The following is a 23,634-nucleotide window of genomic DNA, read 5'->3' on the forward strand; positions in this document are numbered from 1 at the left end:
AATCCTAAATTAATCTAGTCCCATTTGCCAGCATTTCCCACTAGACATTTGCACAAATATGACTTAGCTTGATACAGTATTTGCCACCTTGCTGATAGGAAGTCATTGAAATTTGACTGCCAACCTGATTTACTTAACTCTGAATATCTGTTACTTAGTTTCGATGTTTAGTAAACATTTATATTTTGTTTATTAAGAGACAAAAGATTTAAAGGAAGATGTTACATAATTCCTTCAGTTAAAGAGCATATCACTCTGTCTCTGGCTAGTCATATTTTCTGAGAGTGATCTGGGTGGCTATCTGTGTGACAAGGACCACCACCTACCGTTTACTTGACAATTCTGCAGTCAGGAGAATACAACAATTCCCATTATTTATTTTTAAGAGGTCTGTGTGGATGTAACCAGAAGAGGGGCAGACAGCAAGCTGCCTAATCTCCTCCATGGCCTCTTGCTTGGACCAAATGACACCCACCTTGGCCAGACCCAGGAGGTGGACTTCTGATCAATCTTTCCGCTCTGCACATGGGGTAATCATTGAGGAGCAGCGTCAAGCTGAAATCCAACCAAAACATCTAAAGGCAGTTCCTTTAAGTAAGGGAAAAGTTCAATATTCATTAATTGAAATCAAATTCCACCATCTACTATGGTGTGATATGAACCCAATGTTCCTCCTAAACTGTTGATGCAGGGTTCCTTGCACGTGGACAGGTGTGACTAGCTCATTGACAGACATCAGTGTTCCATGCACTGAAGAAACTATGAGGCAGTATTGCCCATGCCCAAGGGCATTCTTTGTTTCTGTGCTCTTGCCATCTCTAATTGTCCTTGAAATGTTACAGTGAGCTGCCTTTTTGCACCACAGCAGTCCATCTTCAGTTGGTACACTCATATTGACATTAAACCTCCAGATTATGACCCAGTGCCAGTGAAGCAATGGTAAATGTTCCAAGTCAGGGTGGACTGTCACTTTATGGAGAACCTATAGGTTAGGCTTTCCAATAGACACCCTGCAGGGCACAGTATGCAACAGTCCCACCTCCCAAAGTCTAAAAGGGAGATATTGAACAAAGTTGATCCAGCAACCAGATTAAAATTCTCACTTGCTTTTGATAGGCTTTCTGATGAACCCATTTGCAGCAAATGTGCTTTTGGTGGTGTGGGGAGCAGTGTGGGTTTGGAAAAATCAGCAGGCAGTACAATATAAATGATTTAACTCAGCCAGAGATTTGGAACCATGGCAGAGAATCTGTGGAACAACTGGCAGTTCTTCTGGCAGAAAGACATGGGCTTGAAGGCAAGAGAAATGGTGATTATATCACAGGCAGGTTGGGGGAAGAGAGGATGAGCTCTGACTGGCCATCAGAGAGTGAGGGGGAGGATTAAGTCTCAGGTGGACTGTTCGCTTGGGGACGTAAGAGAGTTGGGCAGTTGTCAGGAGCAGGTCAAGAGTCTTTTCAAAACTTTGAAGCTCTTTGTAGTTGATTATTAGCCTGTAAATCCTTCCAAATGCCAACAGTGGAAGTTTCCTGCAGGAAAAGCACTACGTCATGGACCCATCCAGTGGAAGTCCAATGCCCTCTGACAGAATGGTATGAACAGAGAGAAAGAGTAGTGAATTGGAAGATAGTGGAGGGTTGATTATCTAATGATGTACCTTCCTAAAATTAACACTTGTGACTTGTATCCCAGTCAAAAATAGCCCCTTCAGGGAACAGGAAGATAATAGTCAAAAGGAAATGAGGAAAAATAAGATCAGGAATGCTTGGGAACAAAAGAAAACATACAAAGGACAGATATTAACATCACTGGACTAGCACTTTATTGTGCTATTATGCTATTGTGCTATTATAACAAATCAAAATTAACATAGAGCTGTGATTTTCTTCTCCAACTTTTCCATTCCAATTTATGCATTACTCTTTTTATCAGGAACTTCCAGCTTCTCAAGTGTCGATTGTAAATCATAAGTCAGCATTTAAAAAAAAACACAAAACAAACAGAATGATGGAGAAACTTAGCAGTTCTGGTAACATTTATAGAGGGAAACAGGGTTAACTTCTGATTCTTCTTCAGAATTGCTTAATGTAGAAGAAAAATTCCTTATTTATGAAGGTCATTGGCTGTCACCCTCAATCCATGTATGCCAAGGTGTATTAGCTTGTAAATATTTACATTTAAATATGCACACCCCATGCATATTAACACATTGCATTGGCTAAACCTGTAAGTTTGAGAGCAAATGTTCTAAATGGGTTTCAAAACACCCTCAATAATTCTGAAATGTAACATGCACCAAAACAAAACAAACAGACCTCGGAAAAAAACACAGCAGGTCTGGCGACATCTGTTGAGACAGAAAACAGAATTAGTCCAATGACATACTGAAGTTGAAACACTAACTCTGTTTCTCTCTCCACAGATGCTGCCAGACCTGATGAGCTTCTCCAGCTGTCTGTGTTTGTTTCAGATTTCCAGCACCTACCTTTATCCACTAAAACAATTTCCGAAGTCTTTCAATACAGATTCTGAATGTGATGCAAAATAAGGCTTGAACTCAAAGCACTTTTGGAATAAGTGACTGAACTGCAATCTGTTTTTTTGGCATCAAAGTTTCTCCCAAATATGAGCAGGCTCAACAGGTGAATGCCCTACTTCTATGGCTAGGTACAGGTGGCATGAATGTGATTGCACAGATTCATGTACTCCCAGCTTGCTGCCACTAGAGGCCATTGGTGCACTTTGTGAATACTTTGTGTGGTGTTTGTAATGGGGCATGGAAGGGAATAACAATCTTCATTTAAAACGTCACAGATCAGTTCAAACTAACTTATCACAACTCTTAGTCATCACTTCAGGTTTTGGTGAGTGATTGAGTTCGTACTGAAAATGATCATTTCCACAATGAAGGGCCCATTAAATGGCAAGATTGTGAAATTAAAATGTATTAATAATAGGGATGCTCAACTCATGCGATCAGCTGCAGCTTGTTAAAGTAATTCTGGTCTGCGAAAAACGGCAGTTTGGAGCTGACCACTCAGAGAGTCTTATGTTCTGCAGTTATCCTGGCTTATCATTTCCACTTGAAAACCAGTGCTGTTACACTATGTCCAGTCTTGCCTCCAAATTGGAATTTGGGTGTCGGTAGCTCCTGCAGCAGCTCAAATCCTGGAATAAAACAAAATGCTTTATTATTCATAGCTATTATCTTTAAAAGTTAATTTGGCAGTTTAAAGCATACTTCTCTAATACATAGCCCATTAAATCCTTTAAGAGGATGTTCAATGTAGGACTGGAGGTCAGGAATAGCCCAAGCCTGATACAAGTTAACGACAGTCCACATTGTTAGTATGTTATGGTACAGTGTCCTCCAGAAGTCAGACTTTCATTTAAGTTGGTGTAGCAGATGTGCTGAGGGATCATCTTGCAGTACTTATGCTTCACAAATACTGAGGGAGATAAACTTAGTTCATAAGCTAATGAAATCTGAGGGAAGCAACAGAAGGCTCTTTCTTGCCACTTGATCGCTGTCAGCAGTCACTGGAGACATGGCAAAGGCAGTGTCCCTAAAGTTTATAGCTAGGAGGGAATGTTCTGTGGCACTGAGGAGGAACCAAATTAAGTGACAGAAAGGTAAAAGAAGACTTGTAAATCAAAGCTGTCTTAGCATCTGGCATTTACACACTTTTCTTTCATCGTCCATATCAAACACTGCTCTTCCGACAATAGTTATAATCAGTTTCACAAACTTCACAGACACCGTACACAGCAAGAAATAAAATGCCCAAATAGCAAATTATAATTTTGAAGCTATTGTTTCTTAATTAACCAATAGCAGAATTGTGCTTAAAGACAACAAAGCTGGTAATTTAAAACGCCAATGAAATACTGATAAAAATATTTTGCCTTCGTGGAAGTGACTGACAAGTTCCTCTTTGGTCCAGTTACAGCTTGTTATAAGGAAAAGGCCTCCATCCTTCAGGACACTATGCAAGGCTTGCCGATATAAACTCAGTTTTTCAGTTGAATGGTCAGGGCTAAGGCTGATGGCATCAAAAGTACCTTTGTCAATGCAAATTTCATACTGAGAAAGATTAGGAGATGGGTGTAAAAAGTCTTCCACCTAGAAGCAAAGGGAAATTATGTTCAGAATAGAATCTCATTATGTTACCAGCAATTAACTTCAGAGTAATTACTCTGTACAATGTATGAACCAATTACACCCAAAGATCTATTTTAATTGCATTAACTCTACATTCCAACTAACCAGATAATCTTCCTAAAATGGGATGTACAAGCCAACTCCCTTTCCCTCAAAATACTTGACAGCATAATATTCAAATTCCTTTCCCCCATGGCTCACAGTCTCACAGATTAACCTCCCCATCCCCAACCCAGAGCCAAAACATGAGGAACTCACTGAACTCTAAGATCAAACTTGAGACTGACTACATCAAAGCTACTGCCTTCTCTGAACATTCCAAACTTTGCCCTCTCCTGGTTCTCCCCAGCTATTCTTCAAATACGTTTTGCTTACTCTTTGCAAATACTTCACTACTGACTTAATCTCAATTATCCATGACGCCCATCACCTTGTTCAAGTCCCTTCCATTCCAGCTTCTGAATACTCAACTTCACGCCTGATAGCTGATATCCTGGGCTCTCTTACTTGCAGTTTCCTCAAAATTGCCGCTTATCTGCCTGCAAAACTCACTTTGTGCAGATCAATAGCCTAATGGTGTTGGTACATAAACTGGATTCCAGAAATTTTCAATTCAAATCATACCACACCAGACTATGTCAATAAACCTAGCAATTTTAGCGCTAGCACCAGAAAACTGCCATCAAATTTGCCAGATTGTCATAAATATTTGGCTGATGATTAAGGGTAAGGAATGTGTTCCACCTACTCCTCTGACCTATATCTGACTCCAGTCACTCATTACGTTTGACTTTTAATGCCCACTGGGCAACTGGAAAGGCAATTAATTTTGCATTGCCATATCACAGGTGCAAACAACAAAATATTTAAACCCCTTCACTTGTTTTAAACAGCATACCATTCTTGTACTGGTTCCTTTGTTTGCAAAAGTCCTGGAGTACCTTCTAAATAGGCCCTTAACTCTGGCGCCATTTCTTATTCAAATTAACCTAATTTAGCTTTTGGTCCATCCACAATACTGAGACCACACTAATCAAAGTCATAAATGTTATCTTGTACATTTGTGATTGTGACTACTTTTTCCCTTCCTTTCGTCCTCAGTTTCTGATATCTTAAATATCAATAATTATTTCATTTCACTGCATACCTCCTCAGCTATCCAGTCTGTGGAACTTCCCCTTCCTCGTTCTCCTGTCAGCTAAGGCAATGCTGTAACCAAATTGCTTCCACATACACCTTATCTCTGCTTGGATAACCATCTCAGTTACATCCTTCTCTTCACTATCTATGTTGCTGCCCTTTAGTGACATTTTCTTCAAACATAAATCAGCGTCAACATGTAAGATAAGAACAACCAGTTTTATGTCACTGACCCCACCTAAAAATCTGAAGTTTCTTTTTAATTTGTTCATGGGAAATGGGTACTGCTGGCTATACCAGCACTGATTACCCATATCAAGGAGAAGATGGTAACAAGTTAAACATCACATTGTGTCTCAGATAAAAGATACTTTATGTGCCAAAGCTTCCAACTGCTTGTTGGTAAAATAAAGTCAATCCCTCAGCTGCAAACAGCATCTCTAACACATTGATTACCAAATTCAGCTTTCTCCCCTATGCTTTCTCTATTCCATTTCAATTTACTCCATGTTTGTAACATTCTCCACCTTTCGTCCATGTTGTCATCACCTTAAAGCTAGACTGCACTATCCTACATCTTAACATTAATTTACCATAAACTGCGACTTATATACAGGAAAATTCCCAAGTATTCTAAGTCACATGCTCCCATCATCTTATCTCCCCAGCATCCAATGCATCATTACAATGAATTCAAAATTCTTATTCTTATTGCCCAGTCAACCAGCCCTCCCTTATCCTACTCCTGTCCCTCTGCTTCAGGTTCCTGCATAATCTTAAAGATTGGAATTCTCCTCACACCCTCTTCTGTATCACTTTCCTCTCTGCTTTCCAAACATCTCTTTGTTTCACAATGCTAACCTAGCAATTTCTCTCCATGTGATTCCACCTGATCCCTTCCCTCCTTCTCAGAGGTCTTCTTGCATGGAAAGAGTGATATTTCCAAGCAAGTTGCTCCTATCTTCTTTAGAAAAATAACACACAAATTTGGAAGAGGATGAAACAGGAATCAATCTTTAACTAGAGCCTTTTAGCCTCCACTTTTCAGCTATCAGGCTATATTTCAGTTTCATATCACACAAATTTCCTTTCTCGCCAATTGTTCTCTCATGTAGATTAGTTGGAGCTCCTCAAATATCAAGTAATGATTTCCATTCTTGAGACAGAGATGACAATATAACCAGTTTTGGCCGTTGCAGCAATATTATGGGCAAACATGGAGAACTTCATACTCCATATATCATTCCCGTTTCCACCAATGAAGGAAGTGGTGAATCCAGCAGGAGAAAAGAGAGTTTAAATGCATGAAAAGAGTGCAGCAGCCATTTCCCAAGAATTTCTGTTGAGTATTTTTCATAGTTTAAAAACTGGAAAGTTTAAGGCATTACAATGAAAACAGCAGACAATTCAATAAGCAACTGGGTCACAAAAAAAATACACAAGCAGATTGACAAGTAAGATGTTATATCATTGGAGCCACAACTCTGTCACAGTCATCAACAGGTGAGGGGTGAAGGGAGGGCTAGCTCATGAAGGGAAATTATCTTCTAGTCACAGGTTATGACAAGTCAGAAATTTATAAGGGACTAGCCTTGTAACACTGCACATCTATGTTTCAACAGAGGAAGTAAGATGCGGGATTTTGTAAGTATTTTTGAGCAGTGAAAATTCCCAACCTTCTTCAAACCATCTGAAAGAAAACACCAAAACGTTTATCCTTAGCCAGAATAATTATTTATTGAGTCAATGCAGTTATGTCCACCCCTTTCCAGCTGTCAGTCAAAATGTGATATTAGCAGAGACATGAGGGAAGTTGCTTGCTGACTTCCATGTTTCTGAATGTCATAGAGTTCTTGTGGGGGATAGGAAAGGTATAGAATTAAAAAGAGCAAAAAAGAAGAAAGATAAATTTGATGAGCATAAAATTGACAATCATTTGAAGGAAATGTTCGCTAAAATCCTAACCTGTAATTTCAAAGTCACAACGTGTTCCTTTTCAGCAATAGCTTTAGCAAGCTCTACTGCAGGAGAAGAATTATCAATTCCAGTCAGGTTGGTAAATCCAGATTTTGCCTGAAATAAGGAAATAGAGTTACCAACAATCAGCTCAGAATGTATTTAATAATACATAAAATGGCCTGCTTCTGGCTGCCTTCACTTGCATGTCATGATATAATTGATAGATTTATCCTAGATCTGACAGTCCAAAATAAGCTAAACAGCAGGCTCGAACTAAAAATGCTTTGGAAATTAGTATTTACTGTGCAATTTTTTAAAAAGTAACTTACATATTTATAGTATTTATTACAAACATAAAAATGTCTCATAGCTCTTTGCAGGCAAGTGGATAGCTAGTAGACAGGTCTAGATTTAGGGTTCAGAGGAGGAGGTGGTATCGAGCAAAAAACTTTGTCAAAAGGAAGATGTGCGTGGAGTCTGAGCAGATAGGGGAAGCCCTAAATTAGTTTTTTGCTTCGGTTTTCACAAAAGAAAGGGACCTTGTTGTGAATGAGAACTTTGAGGAGCAGGAAAACAGGCTTGAACATATCAAGATTGAGGAAGTTGATGTGCTGGAAATTTTGGCAAACATTAAGATTGATAGGACCGCAGGACTAGACCAGATTTATCCGAGGTTGCTCCTGGAAGCTAGAAAGGAGGTTGCTAAGCTGCCGGCCAAGATAATTGCTTCCTCACTCTCCACGGGAGTCGTACCGGAAGATTGAAGGGAGGCAAATGTTGTTCCTCTTTTCAAGCAAGGGAATAGGGAAATCCCTGGAAATTACAGACCAGTCAGTCTTACGTCTGTAGTCAGCAAGGTTTTGGAAAGAATTCTGAGGGATAGGATTTATGACTATTTGGAAAAGCATAGTGTGATTAAAGGGAGTCAGCATGGCTTTGAGAGGGGCAGGTCATGCCCCACAAATCTTCTTGAGTTCTTTAAGGAGGTCACGAGACAGGCTGACGAGGGTCGAGCAGCGGATGTGGTGTACATGGACTTCAGCAGGGCATTTGATAAGGTTCCCCACGGCAGGCTCATTCATAAAGTCAGGAGGTATGGGATACAGGGTGATTTGGCCTCTTGGGCCTTTTTATGAATCATAAAAGGACTGCAAATCCCTTTCATAAGCATGATCCCAACTATAATAAGTCATTATAAATGACTTGGATGAGGAGGTTGAGGGGTGGGTTAGTATGTTTGCTGATGACACAAAGATTGGAGCTGCCGTTAATAGTATCGAGGGCTATTGCAGGCTTCAGCAAGACATTGACAGAATGCAGAGTTGGGCTGAGAAGTGGCAGATGGAGTTCAACCTGGATAAATGTGAAGTGATACATTTTGGAAGGTCGAACTACAATGCTGAATATAGGATTAAAGGCAGAATTCTCAGCAGTGTGGAGGAACAGCAGGATCTTGGTGTTCAAGTTCATAGCTCCCTCAAAGTTGCCACCTAAGTGGATAAGATTGTTAAGTTTGCATATGGTGTTTTGGCTTTCATTAACAGGGGGATTGAGTTTAAGAGCCGCGAGGTTATGCTGCAGCTCTACAAAACCCTGGTGAGACCACACTTGGAATATTGTGTCCAGTTCTGGTCGCCCTATTATAGGAAAAACATGGAGGCTTTGGAGAGGGTGCAAAGGAGGTTTATCAGGATGCTGCCTGGACTGGAGGGCTTGTCTTACAAGGAGAGGTTGACTGAGCTCGGACTTTTCTCTCTTGAGAGAAGGAGGAAGAGGGGTGACCTGATCGAGGTGTACAAGGTAATGAGAGGCATGGATAGAGTCGATAGCCAGAGACTTTTCCCCAGGGCGGGATTGACTGCCACGAGGGGTCATAGTTTTAAGGTGTTAGGAGGAAGGTATAGAGGAGCTGTCAGAGGGAGGTTCTTCACGCAGAGAGTTGTGAGCGCGTGGAATAGTTTGCCAGTGGTAGTCGTGGAAACAGAGTCATCAGTAACATTTAAGCGACTGCTGGACATGCACATGGACAGCAGTGAATTGAGGGGCATGTAGGTTAGGTTATTTTATTTTTGGATTAGGATTATTCCACGGCACAACATCATGGGCCGAAGGGCCTGTACTGTGCTGTACTTTTCTATGTTCTATGTTGAGGAAGTTAACAAAGCTGAAAATCCAGGGAAGGAGCTTCAAATGATGAGAGACAATGCAGCCAAAAGATTTACTGAAACAGAAGCAGAAGCAGACGATGTATTGTAAGGTAAGGTTTTCACATTCACAGCACTCCAGCAAAGATATGGGTAATGGGTAGGTAGCTGGAGTGTGGGCAGGACTAAGTTAGGTTTATGGTGACACTTAGATTTTAGTCATTTCTTTTCTGATTTCAAAATACACTTACAAGTTCAATCAAAAAATACCCATTTCCTGTCCCAATATCCAGCAGGGCAGCAGCTTTGGGAATTTTTTGCGATTCTAACCATGTTATGACACGATCCACGCTTTCTTCACCAAACCTAGGAGGACAACAAACTTTGCGACTTTTAATCAAACATTATTTACTATTCGAGATGGATTTATTTTGCGAATAACATAAGAGCGAAGAAAATAAAGCAGGAAATTATATTTCTGCAAGACTTACAAGGTAATGACGGTGGACCATGTAAGATGCTAACTTAACTAAATTGCATTTACCGTTCACAAGCTTTGCAGGTTTACTTTTCTCACAAACCATATATTTGAAGTTAAAAGACACTAATTTGGAATATGAACGAATTCAATAATCTTTAAAATTGATGTATAAATCTTCCATGCAAATACACAAACAGATCACTGAATCTTTGCCAAGAGTGCCCACTCATTTATGGTGTTTGAATATGAGTAGCAGTGACCATTCCAGTCACAACCCAATAAATTCCAACCTTTGCACAAACACAGTGGGCCAAATTATCAGTGAGGTCAGAAGCCCAACACCACGATGCATTTCAGGTCCTAAACCTGAGTCACAACAGTCTCATGGTCTGGACACTATTCTTAATTTCGAGACTGCAATTATTCTCCATAAGTCAATGTCCGATTAAAGATGCTTAGTGCCTCAAGGTGGTGGGAGCTGCTTGCCTGGAACCTGTGCCAAAGGCCGGCAGCAGTCACTTTTGGCCTACAGCATATGGGCCATGAGAAAGACAGTTGCCAGAACATAAGAGTGGCCATATAAAGAAAACAGATAGCTCACGGCCATGCACTATCCATCAAGCATCAGCCTGACGAAAATTCAAATAAATTGTCCTCGTCTCCACAATGAACTTGACAGCTGGGCACTAATATGCATCACACTATGTAAGAACTCTTTTTTAATTGTTTGAAAGTATTTGTTCCATTCAATAAAATATCCAAGAGAGGGCTGGCTAAGGGGAAAGAGATAGAATCTAGATAAGAATCTTTCATTTTTGGTTCTTACCAAATCTCACCAACATCGCCTGAATCATAAAAGGACTGCAAATCCCTTTCATAAGCATGATCCCAACTATAATAAGAAAAAAAAGGACTCAGATATATAAAACTAAATGTTCATAGCAAAAGATTAGTGTAAGGCAGAAGAGCAAAATAAAACAATTTAACAAGCTCATTTATTTAAGGATGAAATGCCATCATGAATGCTTTTCTCAAAAGAACTATAGAATGGGGTCTTCAAACCTGTTTTCATCATTACTATTATCCACATTATTGTGAAAGAAGTGTACATGAGCAGTAAAGATGATGCCAATATTCAGTCATGTGATTCTGTTGCACAGATACTAAAATAGTCAAGCTCAAACAACTATTATAAGGATGTATATTGAATTTCTCAAACATATGTAGCTAAAAACGATACCAAAAAAGTGATTTTATAGTTACCAGGAATGATAGCATAATGGTAACATTAACGGATTGTAATCCAGTGGCTCGAACTAACACTTAACAACCAGCATGTGAGTCCAGCAGGACATCAGATTTAACGAGGTCAGAACTCATAGTCCAGTCAGCACCCAAACTAAGCATCAGTAAGCAGTCTTAAATGATCTTTGATTGCACTGTTGATGTCACCCGCTCCCATTACTTTGCTGACAATTGACAGCAAATTGATGGAGCCATAATCAGCTGGATTGGAAACATCCTTTTTTGTAGACAGGACATAACTGCGCAACTTTCTACGTTACTGGATAGATGTCTGTGTTGTGGTTGTACAAAAACAGTGTGATTAAGAGTGCAGCAAGTTTCAAAGTGGAAGCCTTCAGCTTTATTAATAATGAAGTACTGCAGACGACAGAGATCTGAATCAAAATCAGCAAGAGCTTGAGAAACTCAGCAGGTCTGGCAGCATCTGTGGACAGAAAGAAACAGAGTTAACAATTTAATTTCATTATGATTCTTCTTCAGAACCCTCCAGTTCTACACTTGGAATATTGTCAGGGACCATAACATTTGCTGTGAGATAGTAAGAACTACCGATGCAGGAGTCAGAGATAACACAGTGTGGAACTGGAGGAACACAGCAGGCCAGGGAGCATCAGAGGAGCAGGAAAGCTGATGTTTTGGGTCGGTCCCAAGATGTCCTGACCCAAAACATCAGCTTTCCTGCTCCTCTGATGCTGCCTGGCCTGTTGTGTTCCTCCAGTTCCACACTTATCTCTGACTCCGGCATCAGCAGTTCTTACTATCTCTGAGTGAGTTATAACTCCACTGCAAAGCCTCTTCCAAAGATGCCCACCTTAAAGAAGTCCGCTGTCTCCCGCTGCAACCCTCTGGTCATCTCTTCGGCCCTGAAACTGCTCGACCACATACTGAAGAAAACCAGGTATTACAGCCACATTGCCTTTCTCAGTGTCTGCCTATGGAACTGGATCATCCCAAATGGACTGCAATCTACATTCCGGCAATCCCAGTTTGGCCCTGACCACAACAACCGCTACATACACAACATTCAAATCCTCCTACAACCTTTGCTGTATCATGTTTCTTGTTTTTATACGATGTGAATCAAATGGGCTGTAGAATGGTCAAGGGGAGGCTGAGGTATATCACCCATTCTGCATTTTCATGATATTGAATGAGAATACAGAGATTGGGTGAACATTTAAAAAGTTCTTAATGTCCAAGTAATATTATGAGTTTACATTCTATCTATCAAAGTGGATAATCTCACATTTCCCCATATTATAATCTGTCTTCCTCTTGCGCACTTATGTAACCCTGATATCTCTCTGAAGACTCTTTGCATCCTCCTTACTGCCTACTTGCTATTCTTGTATAAGGAAACTCAGATATTCTTGGCCTTTTATCTGAGACATTATTACAAATTACTGAAGCCAAGTACTAATCCATGCTCCACCTGACTATTTACTGCCTGCCAACTGGAAAATATCCTTCATTACCTCTAAGAGAGCAACTAGTTCCACAGCAATAGGCTTGACAACACAACATACGGCTTCACACATTCTATCCTAAGGAAACCTGAAGTCATCCAAAACTCTGCTGCCCATGTGTTAACGTGCACCAAGTTCTGTTTCCCAATCACCACTGTACTCACTGACTTAAATTAGGTCTCAATCAATTAAAAAAAGTCAATTTTAAATTTCTCATCCTTGTCTTCAAATCCCTCCATAGCTTCACCCCATCCCTATTTCTGATTCTCCATTTCCGCAATCCCTGAAGATATCTGCACCCCTTTAATCCTGGCATCTTGAACATTTCCAATTTTAATGAATCTATTTTGGTGTCGGTGCCTTCAGTTGTCTAAACCTGAAGTCTGCAATAACTAACCTCTCTCCACCTCACTTTCATACTTTAAGGTTTACGTTAAAACCTACCAAAAGCATCCAAATACAGCATGATGTTATACTACGTTTTAAAACTGACCTTATATAGTGTTAAAAGCGCTATATAAATGCAAGCTGTTGTTGACCTGTAGCTGTAAAATTTAATGGGTTCGCGAACTAGTGGATTACTCCAACTTCACAATTATCAGTGTTTTTCCATCTGGTCTATCATCTTGCCAATGGGATGCTGACCATAGAATCTGGGAAGTATACAATTCATGTAGGGCTGTTGCTTTACTTTTCTTTGGAACAGTTGCCCATCTGCACCCACCTACGAATGCAGATTATTTTAGTGTCGACCAGCCTGCAGTTCTCTACGTTTTGTCCCAATTCAATACCTGGGTGATTGCCAATTAAGGGCTTCGTCCCACTTTTAGCTTATTCAAGATTGTTCATAAAACAGTAATTTGCTATAGGTTTTCAGAAGGCGTGTTATTGCCGCGAAGGATAGCACTGGAGTTACCTCGATCAATTTTCAATATGAGTTTCCATGAAATGTGCATTCGATGAAACATCTGATGAATTAGTTTCATGAAATTTCGACAAGTACCGCGCTAACTCGTCACTTTCCACTCACTAGCTGCATAACGCAGGTTTCGCAATTGAAATGCAACATAATAAAGAGCAAGTAACAAATTTATTACATACTATTCTTTAGTTCCTAACTTAGAAGGCTGGAATTCATCACTAGACGAGAACTGACTCTGAGAAGGAGCATCCTTTTGCCTTTCACAGCCATGTGGATTCCCAGCATCTTCCATTGCAACCCTATTGACCCAGGAAGTCCAGCTTATCAAGGCTGAAAAGTGCCTGTGTTAAGCACTAAGTGTGACTTACCAGGCGGACGCCATATTTATGACTGGCAAAATTTAAGGTTTCGCCGCCTCCTTTCTTCGATAGATCAGCTGGTGTCGTGAGATTTCTGATCTTGTCCACCTCAGTCCAAAACTGGCACCTCCACATCATCACTCCCATGAAACGTTAGAAGTTTGTGTTCCGATCATTAGTCAAGCACGTATAACACATAACCAACAAAATGACCGATTGATCGAACTGTGCCAACAACCGAACACAAAGCAACATCTATTCTGCTTATTAAATCATATATTGATGTAAACTTGAAGCAGGGAGGCAACTTTCAATTTGCACTGTCAATAAATGCCCCAGAGCTGTTGGAGAAGATGATGGGGATTCAGTTTCCTTTCATAAATGCTGTCCTTCAGTGGAGATGGTCTCACATTCCCTCTCATTTCCTTTACTTAGTTCATTCTCAAAACATGATTGTCATGTCTGGCCAGCTTGCCCATCTCAACACACACTTGAAAACATGACTTGAGCTACCTTTATCACCACAGCTTGTTAGACCACAGCAAAAGGCAGCGGCATTGTGGGTTTGGAGTCACATTCAGGCTAAACTAGATTAGAATGAGAGATTTCCTTAATTAACTTGATATATATTATAATTACAATCCACAGTTTCATGATCACCACTACAGACACTAACTTTTTTGATTCCAGATATACTTATTAATTGGCTTTGAATTCTCCAACTGCTAGATTTAATTCTGGTTCATTGGATCAGATCTGTGGTTAACTAATCCAGCACAGATCGGCGCCATTATTTGGCATTGGTTAAACATGTACACGAATTTGCAACATGCATATATCAACATCATCCAATTATTTTATTCACATACTGGAGTTTCACAAGATAAACAAAATATACTCTTCAGAACTTTCAAGTTGAACATCAATCCTCTAAAAGTCATATCAACATCTAAAATCCCCAAAAAACGCTAAAAGAAATATCCTCAGAGATAGTAGGAACTGCTGGAGAATCTGAGATAAGAAGGTGTAGAGCTGGATGAACACAGCAGGCCAAGCAGCATCAGAGCTCTACACCTTGTTATCTCTTAAAGGAAATACCCTCATCGGACTGCAAAGATATTCGGGGCAGATTAATTAAATAGTCCTAGGTATAAAAATATAATGCTTCATTCAAGTTCAAAATTATATTCACATCTTGTTCAAATGTGAGAATACACATGCATACCTAACAAGTGACCCCATTTACTTTTAATACAGACTTCTGATCCCAATCTGTGACTTGTATCTTTGGCTAAACCGGAACGGAGCAATGTCTGACATTCACAGCAAGTAATAGCAAATTCGAGGAACAGTCGAGAGAGTTATAATCAGATCATAGATTGGACAAGCTGGTCACTGGTGTCATTGTTTATTTACTTGGTTTTTCGCAACTGTAGCTCCAAGGGCACTGCTCAATGTGAGAGACGGCGCTGAGTTTATATAAAGAGCAAGGGGTCAGCGGGGCGGAAATGAGGACGCTCTGGGGGCGGAAGCTGTCCACCTTCAGTGTGGTCCGTGCGTCAACCGGAAGTGCCCGCGCCGCGGTGGGGTGTGGGTGGGAAGGTTGTAAAAAAGATGGCCGCCTCCGTCTCGGGCTACACTTTCAGTTCTTTAGTTTATCATCACGCTAACAGCCCCTCGGACCATGTAGGTAACAGCGCTGTCGCCGTTTTCCCGGTTTCCCCGGAGCACAGATGCCGGCAGCTCGTTGGGAGCGGGTGTTTTCGGGCCGCTGAAGAGAAAGGCCGAGTCGGCGGCTCTTGTCGCTCAGACCCCGGCCTTTGCTCGCTGGAGGGATCGGGGTTTGTTTAATACGACGGTCCTTGAGCCTACAGAGCCTGAGTGCCTGGGTATTGTGATCGGCCCCGGTCAGGACTGCCAGCGATAGCTGTCCTACCCTCCCCATGCCCCAAACGCCGCTGCGATAAGGTCACCGCGGCAACCGGTGATTAAACCATGCGTTTTGCAGCCGGTTTCTGGGCTATGAGTCTAATCCCGGACTCATCGCTTGAGGCGAATACAATCCTCTTCAGTGGGTTTATTCTCTATTCTGTTTTCTCAAGGGTTGTTGTTTTCCTTTAAAATGTTCTTCTCCAAGGGTTTTCTTCAACGAAAGTGACAAATGGGTGTTAAGTTTTATGAGTGATACATGCGTCTTGACGAGGTTTACCTTTATAGAACTTGAATTGCTTTTACTGTCAGTTTGTTTCGATCGATTGGACCCTGTTTTCTGGATTCAGAACGAAAGTTATTGTGATTACTCAGCGGGTCTGGCAGCTTGTGTGAAGAGAGGAACAGAATTCATGCTTCGTCAGAACTTCATTTTCTTGATGTATAAATTGTTGGCGTAGAATTGTCACCGTAAACTTATAAGGTCGTGTAGAATTTAACAGTTGAAAAGATAATATTTGAGCCTCAAGTGTTTCAAAGGATCAAATCTCATAGTAAAATGTTCATAAGCGAATTATACTTACCTAGTTGTTAGAAATTACCTTAATCAAACAATTCAGCTAACAAGTGTTTTTACAGGATGTCGTTAGTCTTTTTATTCTCATGTTTATCTGCTGTAAAAGTTGGGATCAGTAAAGTAGATTGTTGAAAGCACTTTTTTTTTAACTGCCCTTATTTCTGTAGTTTATAAAGTTTTACTTTGGAGCTTTGCGTTTTGTTTTCATTGTTCTAATTTAACTAAGTTCTCCACTGCAGGAAGGTTTTCTTTTGGGAGATGTGAAACAACTCGAGACTTTCAGTATTAGTGATTCACAAATCAGCAACACAGAGCTTCTGCAAGTAATAGGTAAGTCTGCTAATCTTGTACATGGGGCATGTCAAATTGGGAGTAAGAAGTTTGGAATACAATCTGGTCTGCTGAAAATTAGGAATTTCGGATTTTTATTTCTGTTGATTTTGATATTACTGGTGCAATTTTTAAATGCAAATAATCAGAACAAGTAAGGTTTAGCAGGCAGCTTCTGATGAAAAGGTGGAGAGTGGTCCTGTTTCAATTTCAGATTATGTCCAGGCTTCCTGAAAAATTAGAACCTGTGTCACTACTAATGGTGCATTACATTGAACTTTTAAAACTTAGAAGGAGAGCACTGAAGTATTAAAATATGAAAAAAATTGGGAGTAAACACATTTGGCTTTAGCAGTGTATTAATTTTCCTTTGCAACAAAGTACTTCATGTTTGCAGAGAATATACTGAAAGTAAATGTGATGCTTATGTTACCTTTGAAACAATTGTATCTTGACTGAGGAGTAACACCTGTAATGTTTGGCCAAGAATAAGTGAACTGAATCTATCTGAATGGTATCGTTTTTCCATGGATGCTGTGGGATGTCACAAATTAAGATGTGCTTGTAGAAGGTGACATTATTGCAGGGCTTTTGTTGTAAATGTACTTTTTAGTATTGAAAGACCCTAATAAATCTCAAATAATCTTTTCGGGTTAGTATTTCTGATCTACGGGTGCTATCAATCTATTGCAGAAATATCACTCTTTTTGTTTGCTTTATCAAAGTGATCAAATCAGTTGTAGCACACAACCATATGTAGAATTGTCAGTATGTGCGCTGCAGTCAAGGTTTTTGTTTCTCCTTTGGTTCTTTTTAAAACTAGAGTTAGCATCTGTGGTGATTATAAGGCTGTTTGATTCTTCATTTGGGGTGTCAATCTCATGGCCTATCTTTAAGTTTAATCTAGTGTAATATAAATATGCAAAGTGCAGTCCTGCACCTGTTTAGCTTCCAGGTGCAAAATCTGTGGGAAACCTAAAGTGAAGTATGTGCCGTGAATGCTCATGACCAATTTTCACGCACTTTGAAACGAATGTTAGAGGTTGCAGAAGAAACATTGGGACAAATTTATTTTTCATGCCCCTCCATTGTGGTTTAATAGACTTTTGAATAGTAAGTTGTAACTGATTCAAGTAAAAACAAATAAGCACCTTGCAGTGTTTTCTGCAATTAATGCTTTCTAACATTGATTTAAAGGCAAACATTGTGCTGTAGAATGGCTGTTTTTGCAAGAGGAATTTGGGAAAGTGTTGAATTTATTTACTGTGTTTTATTGAAACAAAATGTATGCATAGAAGTTTTGTTCAGAAAGCACCGAGTTGTAATATGGTTTAAAATACTAATGACCTAGCCATTATGTTGTTTCCACAGTTACTGAGACCAATAAGAATTTGTGTAACTGACATGTCTTGGATTCATTGTGTTGAATATTGCTGGTTGCAGGTGCTTGACTGGTTTGTTTCAACATTAAATCCTCCCCTGTGGCTGTGAATACTGAGCCTAAAAATAGGGAAATAAACATCCACAGACCAGTTTTAAGCAGACATTGTTAGGCAGGTTTTAACCAGACTCAGTTGAATAGAATGCTGGAGAACATTTTAAGGTTACTTTATATTGAACAAGATAACCCAATGTAGGGAAGCATATTCATTATTATGCAAAAATAAGCTCTGATTTAGTTGAATTGCTTGACAGTGCAGAGAAAAACCAAGTCTGCTTTTTGTTGGCCTGGTCTTGATATTTTGGTCAGCGTATGATAGAATTGAAGAGTTGTACATGTAAAGGATGTAAATATTCAGGTTGAAATGAATTCAATTATTGTATTCTTGTATAACACTAGTGTATAATTAAATATTAGGCAGTATGTTTGGCTCGCTAATGGAAGTAACCAATACGATTGCACTTAAAATACCTGAGGCAATATTCAAATTTGTAATGGGAAATATGGTCCCAAGTTAATTGTTTGACAAGTACGCTGAAGACTTCAACAATGAACTGGTTTTATGGAAATTGAAACAGCATAACAGGTTATTAAAGATAGCTTTGATCATATTAAAATTCACCATTATCATTTTCTCATCAATAATATATCTGTCAAGTCTGTACAACAAGGTTGATTATTAATCTGATAGTTAATATTGTACAGTCAAAAGCCAACATTTCCAAGTGCAGCAAAGCTCTGAACTTTGTTTTTATCAAATAAAATTTGATAATGAATTTGCATTACATCTTAATAATTTTTCTCAAGTATTTGTGTGTTTACTGTTGAACATTTAAATAACAGTTTTTACTTAGGATATCCAAGACAGTTCACAAGAAAATTTCTGAAATAAAGCTTGTATTCCATATCGAGTTTGTCTTGAAATGTTCCACATCGTACAATCAGATAATTTGATCAGAGATTCTTTTTGGGGAGCATGGTATTCTTGTAATAGTGATGCCTGACCTTTATTTCACTAATTCTTGAAAGCTATTTGTGGGGTGTGAGCTTCAAACGCAAGTGCGTAATTATTGAGCCTCCCTAATTGCCCTCGAAGATGCTGGTGAGCTGCTTCTTGAGCTGCTGCAGTCCAGCTTGTGTAGAGACATCAAGAGTGCTGCTAAGGAGAAAGTTCCAAGAATTTGACCCTCTAACAGTGAAAGATATCTATCACTGAGTTAGGATGGTGAGTAGCTTACAGAAAAACCTGCAGGTGATAGGTTGTTTCCGTATATTCGCTGCCCTTGCCGTTTTTAGGTAATAGAAGTCACTGGTTTGGAAGCTGCTGTCGAAGAAACCTTGATTGGTGTTGCACTGCAACTTATGGATGTGACTGTTGCTGTGTGTTGGTGGATGGGGCGCTAATGAAGTGGGCTGCTTTGACCTAGGTGATGTCAAGCTTTTTGAATCTTGGAGCTGCAGTTCGTCCAGGCAAATGATGAATATTCCATCCCGCTCTTGATTTTGTGCCTTGATGAGCAAGTTTTGAGGAGTCAAAACATGAGCTCTGTTTCAGAATTCCCAAGCTCTGACCTGCTCTGATGTTCTCAATATGATTGCTGCAGTTTGGTTTGGTGAATGGTAACCCATTAGGGCAAAAGATGTAGGAGCACAAGTAGGCCATTCAGCCTGTGATGTCCGCTGTGCTGTTCAGTAAGATCACAATTCATCTGGTAATCTTTGACTTCACTTTCTTGCCTTTTCCCACATAACCCTCGATTCCCCTCTGATTAAAAATCTGTCTATTTCAGCCTTGAATATGAATAACGACCTGCTTTGACAGCCCACTGCGGTAAAGAATTCCACAGAATTCAACCTTATCAGAGAAGCAATTCTTCCTTCTCTGTCTGAAATGTGCAATCCCTTATTCTGAGATTATGCCGTCAAGTCCTACACTCATCTTCCACATTGACCATGTCAAGACCCCGAAGAATCTTGCATGTTTCAATAAGGTCACCTCTCATCCTTAAATTCCAATAAACACAGGTCCAACCTACTTGATCATTCCTCATAAAAGTGTTTTCCAACCCCCCCCCCCCCCTCCCCACCACCCACCCACCGTGCCTGCTATCAGCTTAGCAAACCTTCTCTAGACTACCTCTAATGCCAATATGCCTTTCCTTAGATAAGGGATCCACAACATTTCACAGTATTCCATCCGAGGTCTGACCAGTATAATTTTAGCAAAACCTCTCTACTTTTGATACTGTAATCTTTTTAAAATAAAGGCCGGAGTTGTATTTACTTTCATTATCACTGCTAACCTTGATTCACATTTGAAGACTCAAAAATCCCTCTGTGCCATAGATTTCTGCAGTCTTTCTCAAGTGAAATTATGTTCAGCTGTACTATTCGTCCTGACAAAATGCATAACCTCACATCAATCCACATTACATTTCTTCTGCCAAACTTTGGCTCACTCGCTTAACCTGTCTGCAGACCTCTTGTCGTCCCACTTAGTTTTGCCATCCACAAGCTTGACTATAGTACATTCACTATCCTCATCCACGTCATTCATATCTATGGTAAATAAGGTGGCCCCAGCATTGGGCCCTGTAGCGCATCACTATTACAGGTTGCCATTTTGAAAATGGCCCCCTTATCCTACCTTCCTGCATTCTATTAGTTAACTAGTCCTCTTTCCTTGCTGATATACTACTTGCCCACAACGGACTCTTGTCTTCAGTGGCCTAATATGTGCCCCCGGATGTTGATGATACTGATAGTCATCCATCTGAGTCGGCAGTTTGCACTTTGTATGCAAGTCACATGTATAAGTTTATAAAACAGCACTAAGTCACATTGAAAACCTGTCAGCTAATCTTCGACTGCACTGAAGAAAGAAAAGTTTAGTCTCCATCATTACAGAAGTTCAATGTAATTTATGGATAGTGCCAAAATATACAAATGTGTGACAATTTTCTGGTCTTGGATACAATTTACCTGAAAACCATGGAAATGGAGGATTTTGGCAGTGCAACTTAAATTTTTTTGAAGATGTCTGTTTCATCTGTGACATGAAAATTTAATTCCATTATTATGTACGTTTTGTGGAAGGTTAATGATTTCCATCATAAGTACATTGGTATTAGAAACGAACCTTTCCCAACAAACACAGAAACATTCCTAGTATAGCACTTGCAAAAGGCCCTGGGATGGAAGGATTAATGATTTTGAGGAGAGATTGGAACAACTCTGCTGTATAAAGTTCTGACAAAACTGAACAGAATCAATGCAGACATGTTTCACCTGCCTTTGGAGTCTAGAGTACTGGACAAAAAGGATGTTCCAGATCAAAGGAATGAAAACCTTGGTGAAGTCTATAAGACAATGAGCTGGGGGAACAATATAAAGGAATAAATCTGGTGGGAAATTAGAGGTGCAAAGTTTTAGAGAAATTACAATGGTGGACTTCAATTATCCAACTTTAGACTGGCCAGTAGTAGTGTAAAGGGGCACAGAGGGGTAAATGTACCTAGGTTGTATTCAGGAGGATATCCAACAGCATTGTTTCCAGTTCAACAAGAAGGGATGTAGTGTTGTGCCTTTGGAAACAAGGTGGGCTAAGTAAATCAGATGTGGGTGGAGGACCATTTTAGGAGACTGTGATCATTGTATGAGAAGGATGACTGCAGCAAAGGACAACCACATTGGAAAGACTGGAACAAAACCTTGGCAGACAAATCTGTAGCTAAATAATGGGCGACTTCGAAAAAAGAAATGGTTTGGGTATAGTCAAGGCCCATTCCCTCAAAGGAAAGATTGCAAACAAATCCAGAGCTGTCTGGGTGAAAAAGAAGTTAGAAAGAAGAGACTAATCCAAGTGTACTTATGACAGGAGTAAGGTAGTAAATAATATTGAGAACCAAGAGGAGTTCAGAAAATTCAGCAAGGAGTTGAAAAATCATGACAGAGAAGTGGAGGGATTTTAAGAAAAGACTGGTACCAACAAAAAGGAGAATCTTAATGTCTTCTACAGTCCCTATAAATATTAAAAGGAGACATACGAATGGCTGAGACATTAAATAGTTTGTAAGTAAATAGTTTGCATTTGTCCTTACCAAGAGGATGGATGCTACCCACACTGTGGTGATTGGAGGAAGCTATCACTAGAAGTGTTCAAAATTGAGCAGGAGGAAACGTATAGCTCGTCATACTTAAAGTTGACAAGGCACTGCATTTGGATGAAATGTGGTAAGGCATATTAAAGAAAGTGAGACTAGCCATAAACCTTCCATCTTCTTGGGGTTGGGATTAAAAACAGTTCAATCTGACTGGTAAGAAGGCTTCTGGAAACCTTTACTAGAGATAGAAATGATAGATATGCAAAAAAAAAGTGGGTTGATTAGGGTGAGTTAGCATGGATTTTTAATGGAGACATTGTTTATCTAACTTAGTGTAGATTGTTGAAAAGATAGTGGTATGGGTTCATCGATGCAGAGAAGTAAGGTGGTGCCTTATTTTGGTGGGAAGTTCGTGACAACAAAGTAATGGGTGAAATTCTTAAGGGAGTGCAGGAGCTGATGCACCTGATGTGCATGTTTGCATAGATATTGAAGGTGGCAGGACAGGGAGAACATTTAATGAAGCATACACTACCTTAGGCTATATTAATAGGGGCATAGATTACAAGATCCTTGGAAATAGCCTTGATCAGAAATGAATTGGATTAACTAAATAGACATTGTGATGACAAACGCAGATCAAAGGCAAGGAATAACTGATGTCTTGACTCCCAAAACCTGTGCTCCATCTATAACACTAATGATGAATGTGATGAAATATTCTTTACTTGCGTGGCTCAGTGTAGTTCCAACAGCTCTTAAGGATCTTGACACTGCTCTGGACAAAGCAACTCACTTGTTTAACATGAAATCTACAAATGTTTCCTCCTACCACATCGACACACTGTCTACAAGGTGTTCTGCAGGAATTGACTAAGGCTCCTTAGACAGCACCTTCTACCCACAGCAATAAGCAATAGACAGAAAGTGCTGGCAAAGCCAGTGAACACTTGTAAAAATTATTTCAGGAGTTATGCTGAAATTGTACAAGACACCTCGATTGAGGTTTTGTGCAGTTTTAGATGCCAAACAAAGGAAGGATGTGAACGCTTTGGAGAAGGTGGTGAAGTGCTTTACAAGTGTGTTTCAAGAAATGAGAAACTGCATTTATGAAGATAGATTGGAGAGAAGACAAAGGGCAAACTGATGTTTTCAAAATTGAGGTCTGGATAGAGAAGAATGGGAGTACTTGTACTCACTTAGAACAGGAATAAGGATGACAGGGTACAGATTGAAGAGATTTGCAAAAGTAGCAAATGTGATGCGAGAGGGAAAAATGTTTATACAAGTGATTTGGACAAAATGCACTGCCTAGA

At 39.8% G+C, this 23,634-nt stretch overlaps 2 protein-coding genes across 6 annotated transcripts in view; one reads left to right on the plus strand and one right to left on the minus strand.

The window, feature by feature from the left end:
- Window positions 1-1,812: 1,812 nt before the first annotated feature.
- On the minus strand, window positions 1,813-15,389 carry eef1akmt2 (EEF1A lysine methyltransferase 2). Of its 5 annotated transcripts, none has more exons than XM_048550685.2 (6): window positions 15,164-15,389; window positions 10,713-10,778; window positions 9,657-9,787; window positions 7,268-7,375; window positions 3,907-4,123; window positions 1,813-3,168 (listed from the first exon to the last, which is right to left on the minus strand). In XM_048550685.2, exons 2-6 carry the CDS (start codon window positions 10,768-10,770, stop codon window positions 3,074-3,076), a joined length of 609 nt encoding a protein of 202 aa, XP_048406642.1. In that variant the 5' UTR covers window positions 10,771-10,778; window positions 15,164-15,389; the 3' UTR covers window positions 1,813-3,073. The 5 variants fall into 5 exon arrangements, with proteins under 5 accessions (XP_048406642.1, XP_048406640.1, XP_048406638.1 ...); XM_048550683.2 differs by having other exon boundaries at window positions 9,657-9,771; window positions 15,164-15,388; XM_048550681.2 differs by lacking the exon at window positions 15,164-15,389 and adding an exon at window positions 13,759-13,915 and having other exon boundaries at window positions 9,657-9,771.
- A 134-nt stretch (window positions 15,390-15,523) lies between these two features.
- The window catches only part of abraxas2 (abraxas 2, BRISC complex subunit), a 37,344-nt gene continuing 29,233 nt past the window's right edge, over window positions 15,524-23,634 (plus strand). Inside the window, exons 1-2 of the mRNA XM_048551399.2 lie at window positions 15,524-15,624; window positions 16,684-16,774. Coding sequence (XP_048407356.1) covers window positions 15,553-15,624; window positions 16,684-16,774 — 163 coding nt within the window. The 5' untranslated portion in view covers window positions 15,524-15,552. The remainder of the gene's footprint in view (window positions 15,625-16,683; window positions 16,775-23,634) is intronic.

This window comes from Stegostoma tigrinum, chromosome 20 (genome assembly GCF_030684315.1).
Source record: "Stegostoma tigrinum isolate sSteTig4 chromosome 20, sSteTig4.hap1, whole genome shotgun sequence".
Taxonomy (NCBI): Eukaryota; Metazoa; Chordata; class Chondrichthyes; order Orectolobiformes; family Stegostomatidae; genus Stegostoma; species Stegostoma tigrinum.

Bases quoted from the DNA above. Each gene is read 5' to 3' on its own strand.
- eef1akmt2 (XM_048550681.2), bottom strand. From the start codon at position 13,871: ATGGAAGATGCTGGGAATCCACATGGCTGTGAAAGGCAAAAGGATGCT. The intron at 10,779-13,758 runs GTATGTAATAAA...TTCTTATTATAG, and splicing joins AAGTTAGGAACTAAAGAATA to TTGGGATCATGCTTATGAAA. The intron at 9,772-10,712 runs GTAAGAACCAAA...TTGTCCTCCTAG, and splicing joins GGCGATGTTGGTGAGATTTG to GTTTGGTGAAGAAAGCGTGG.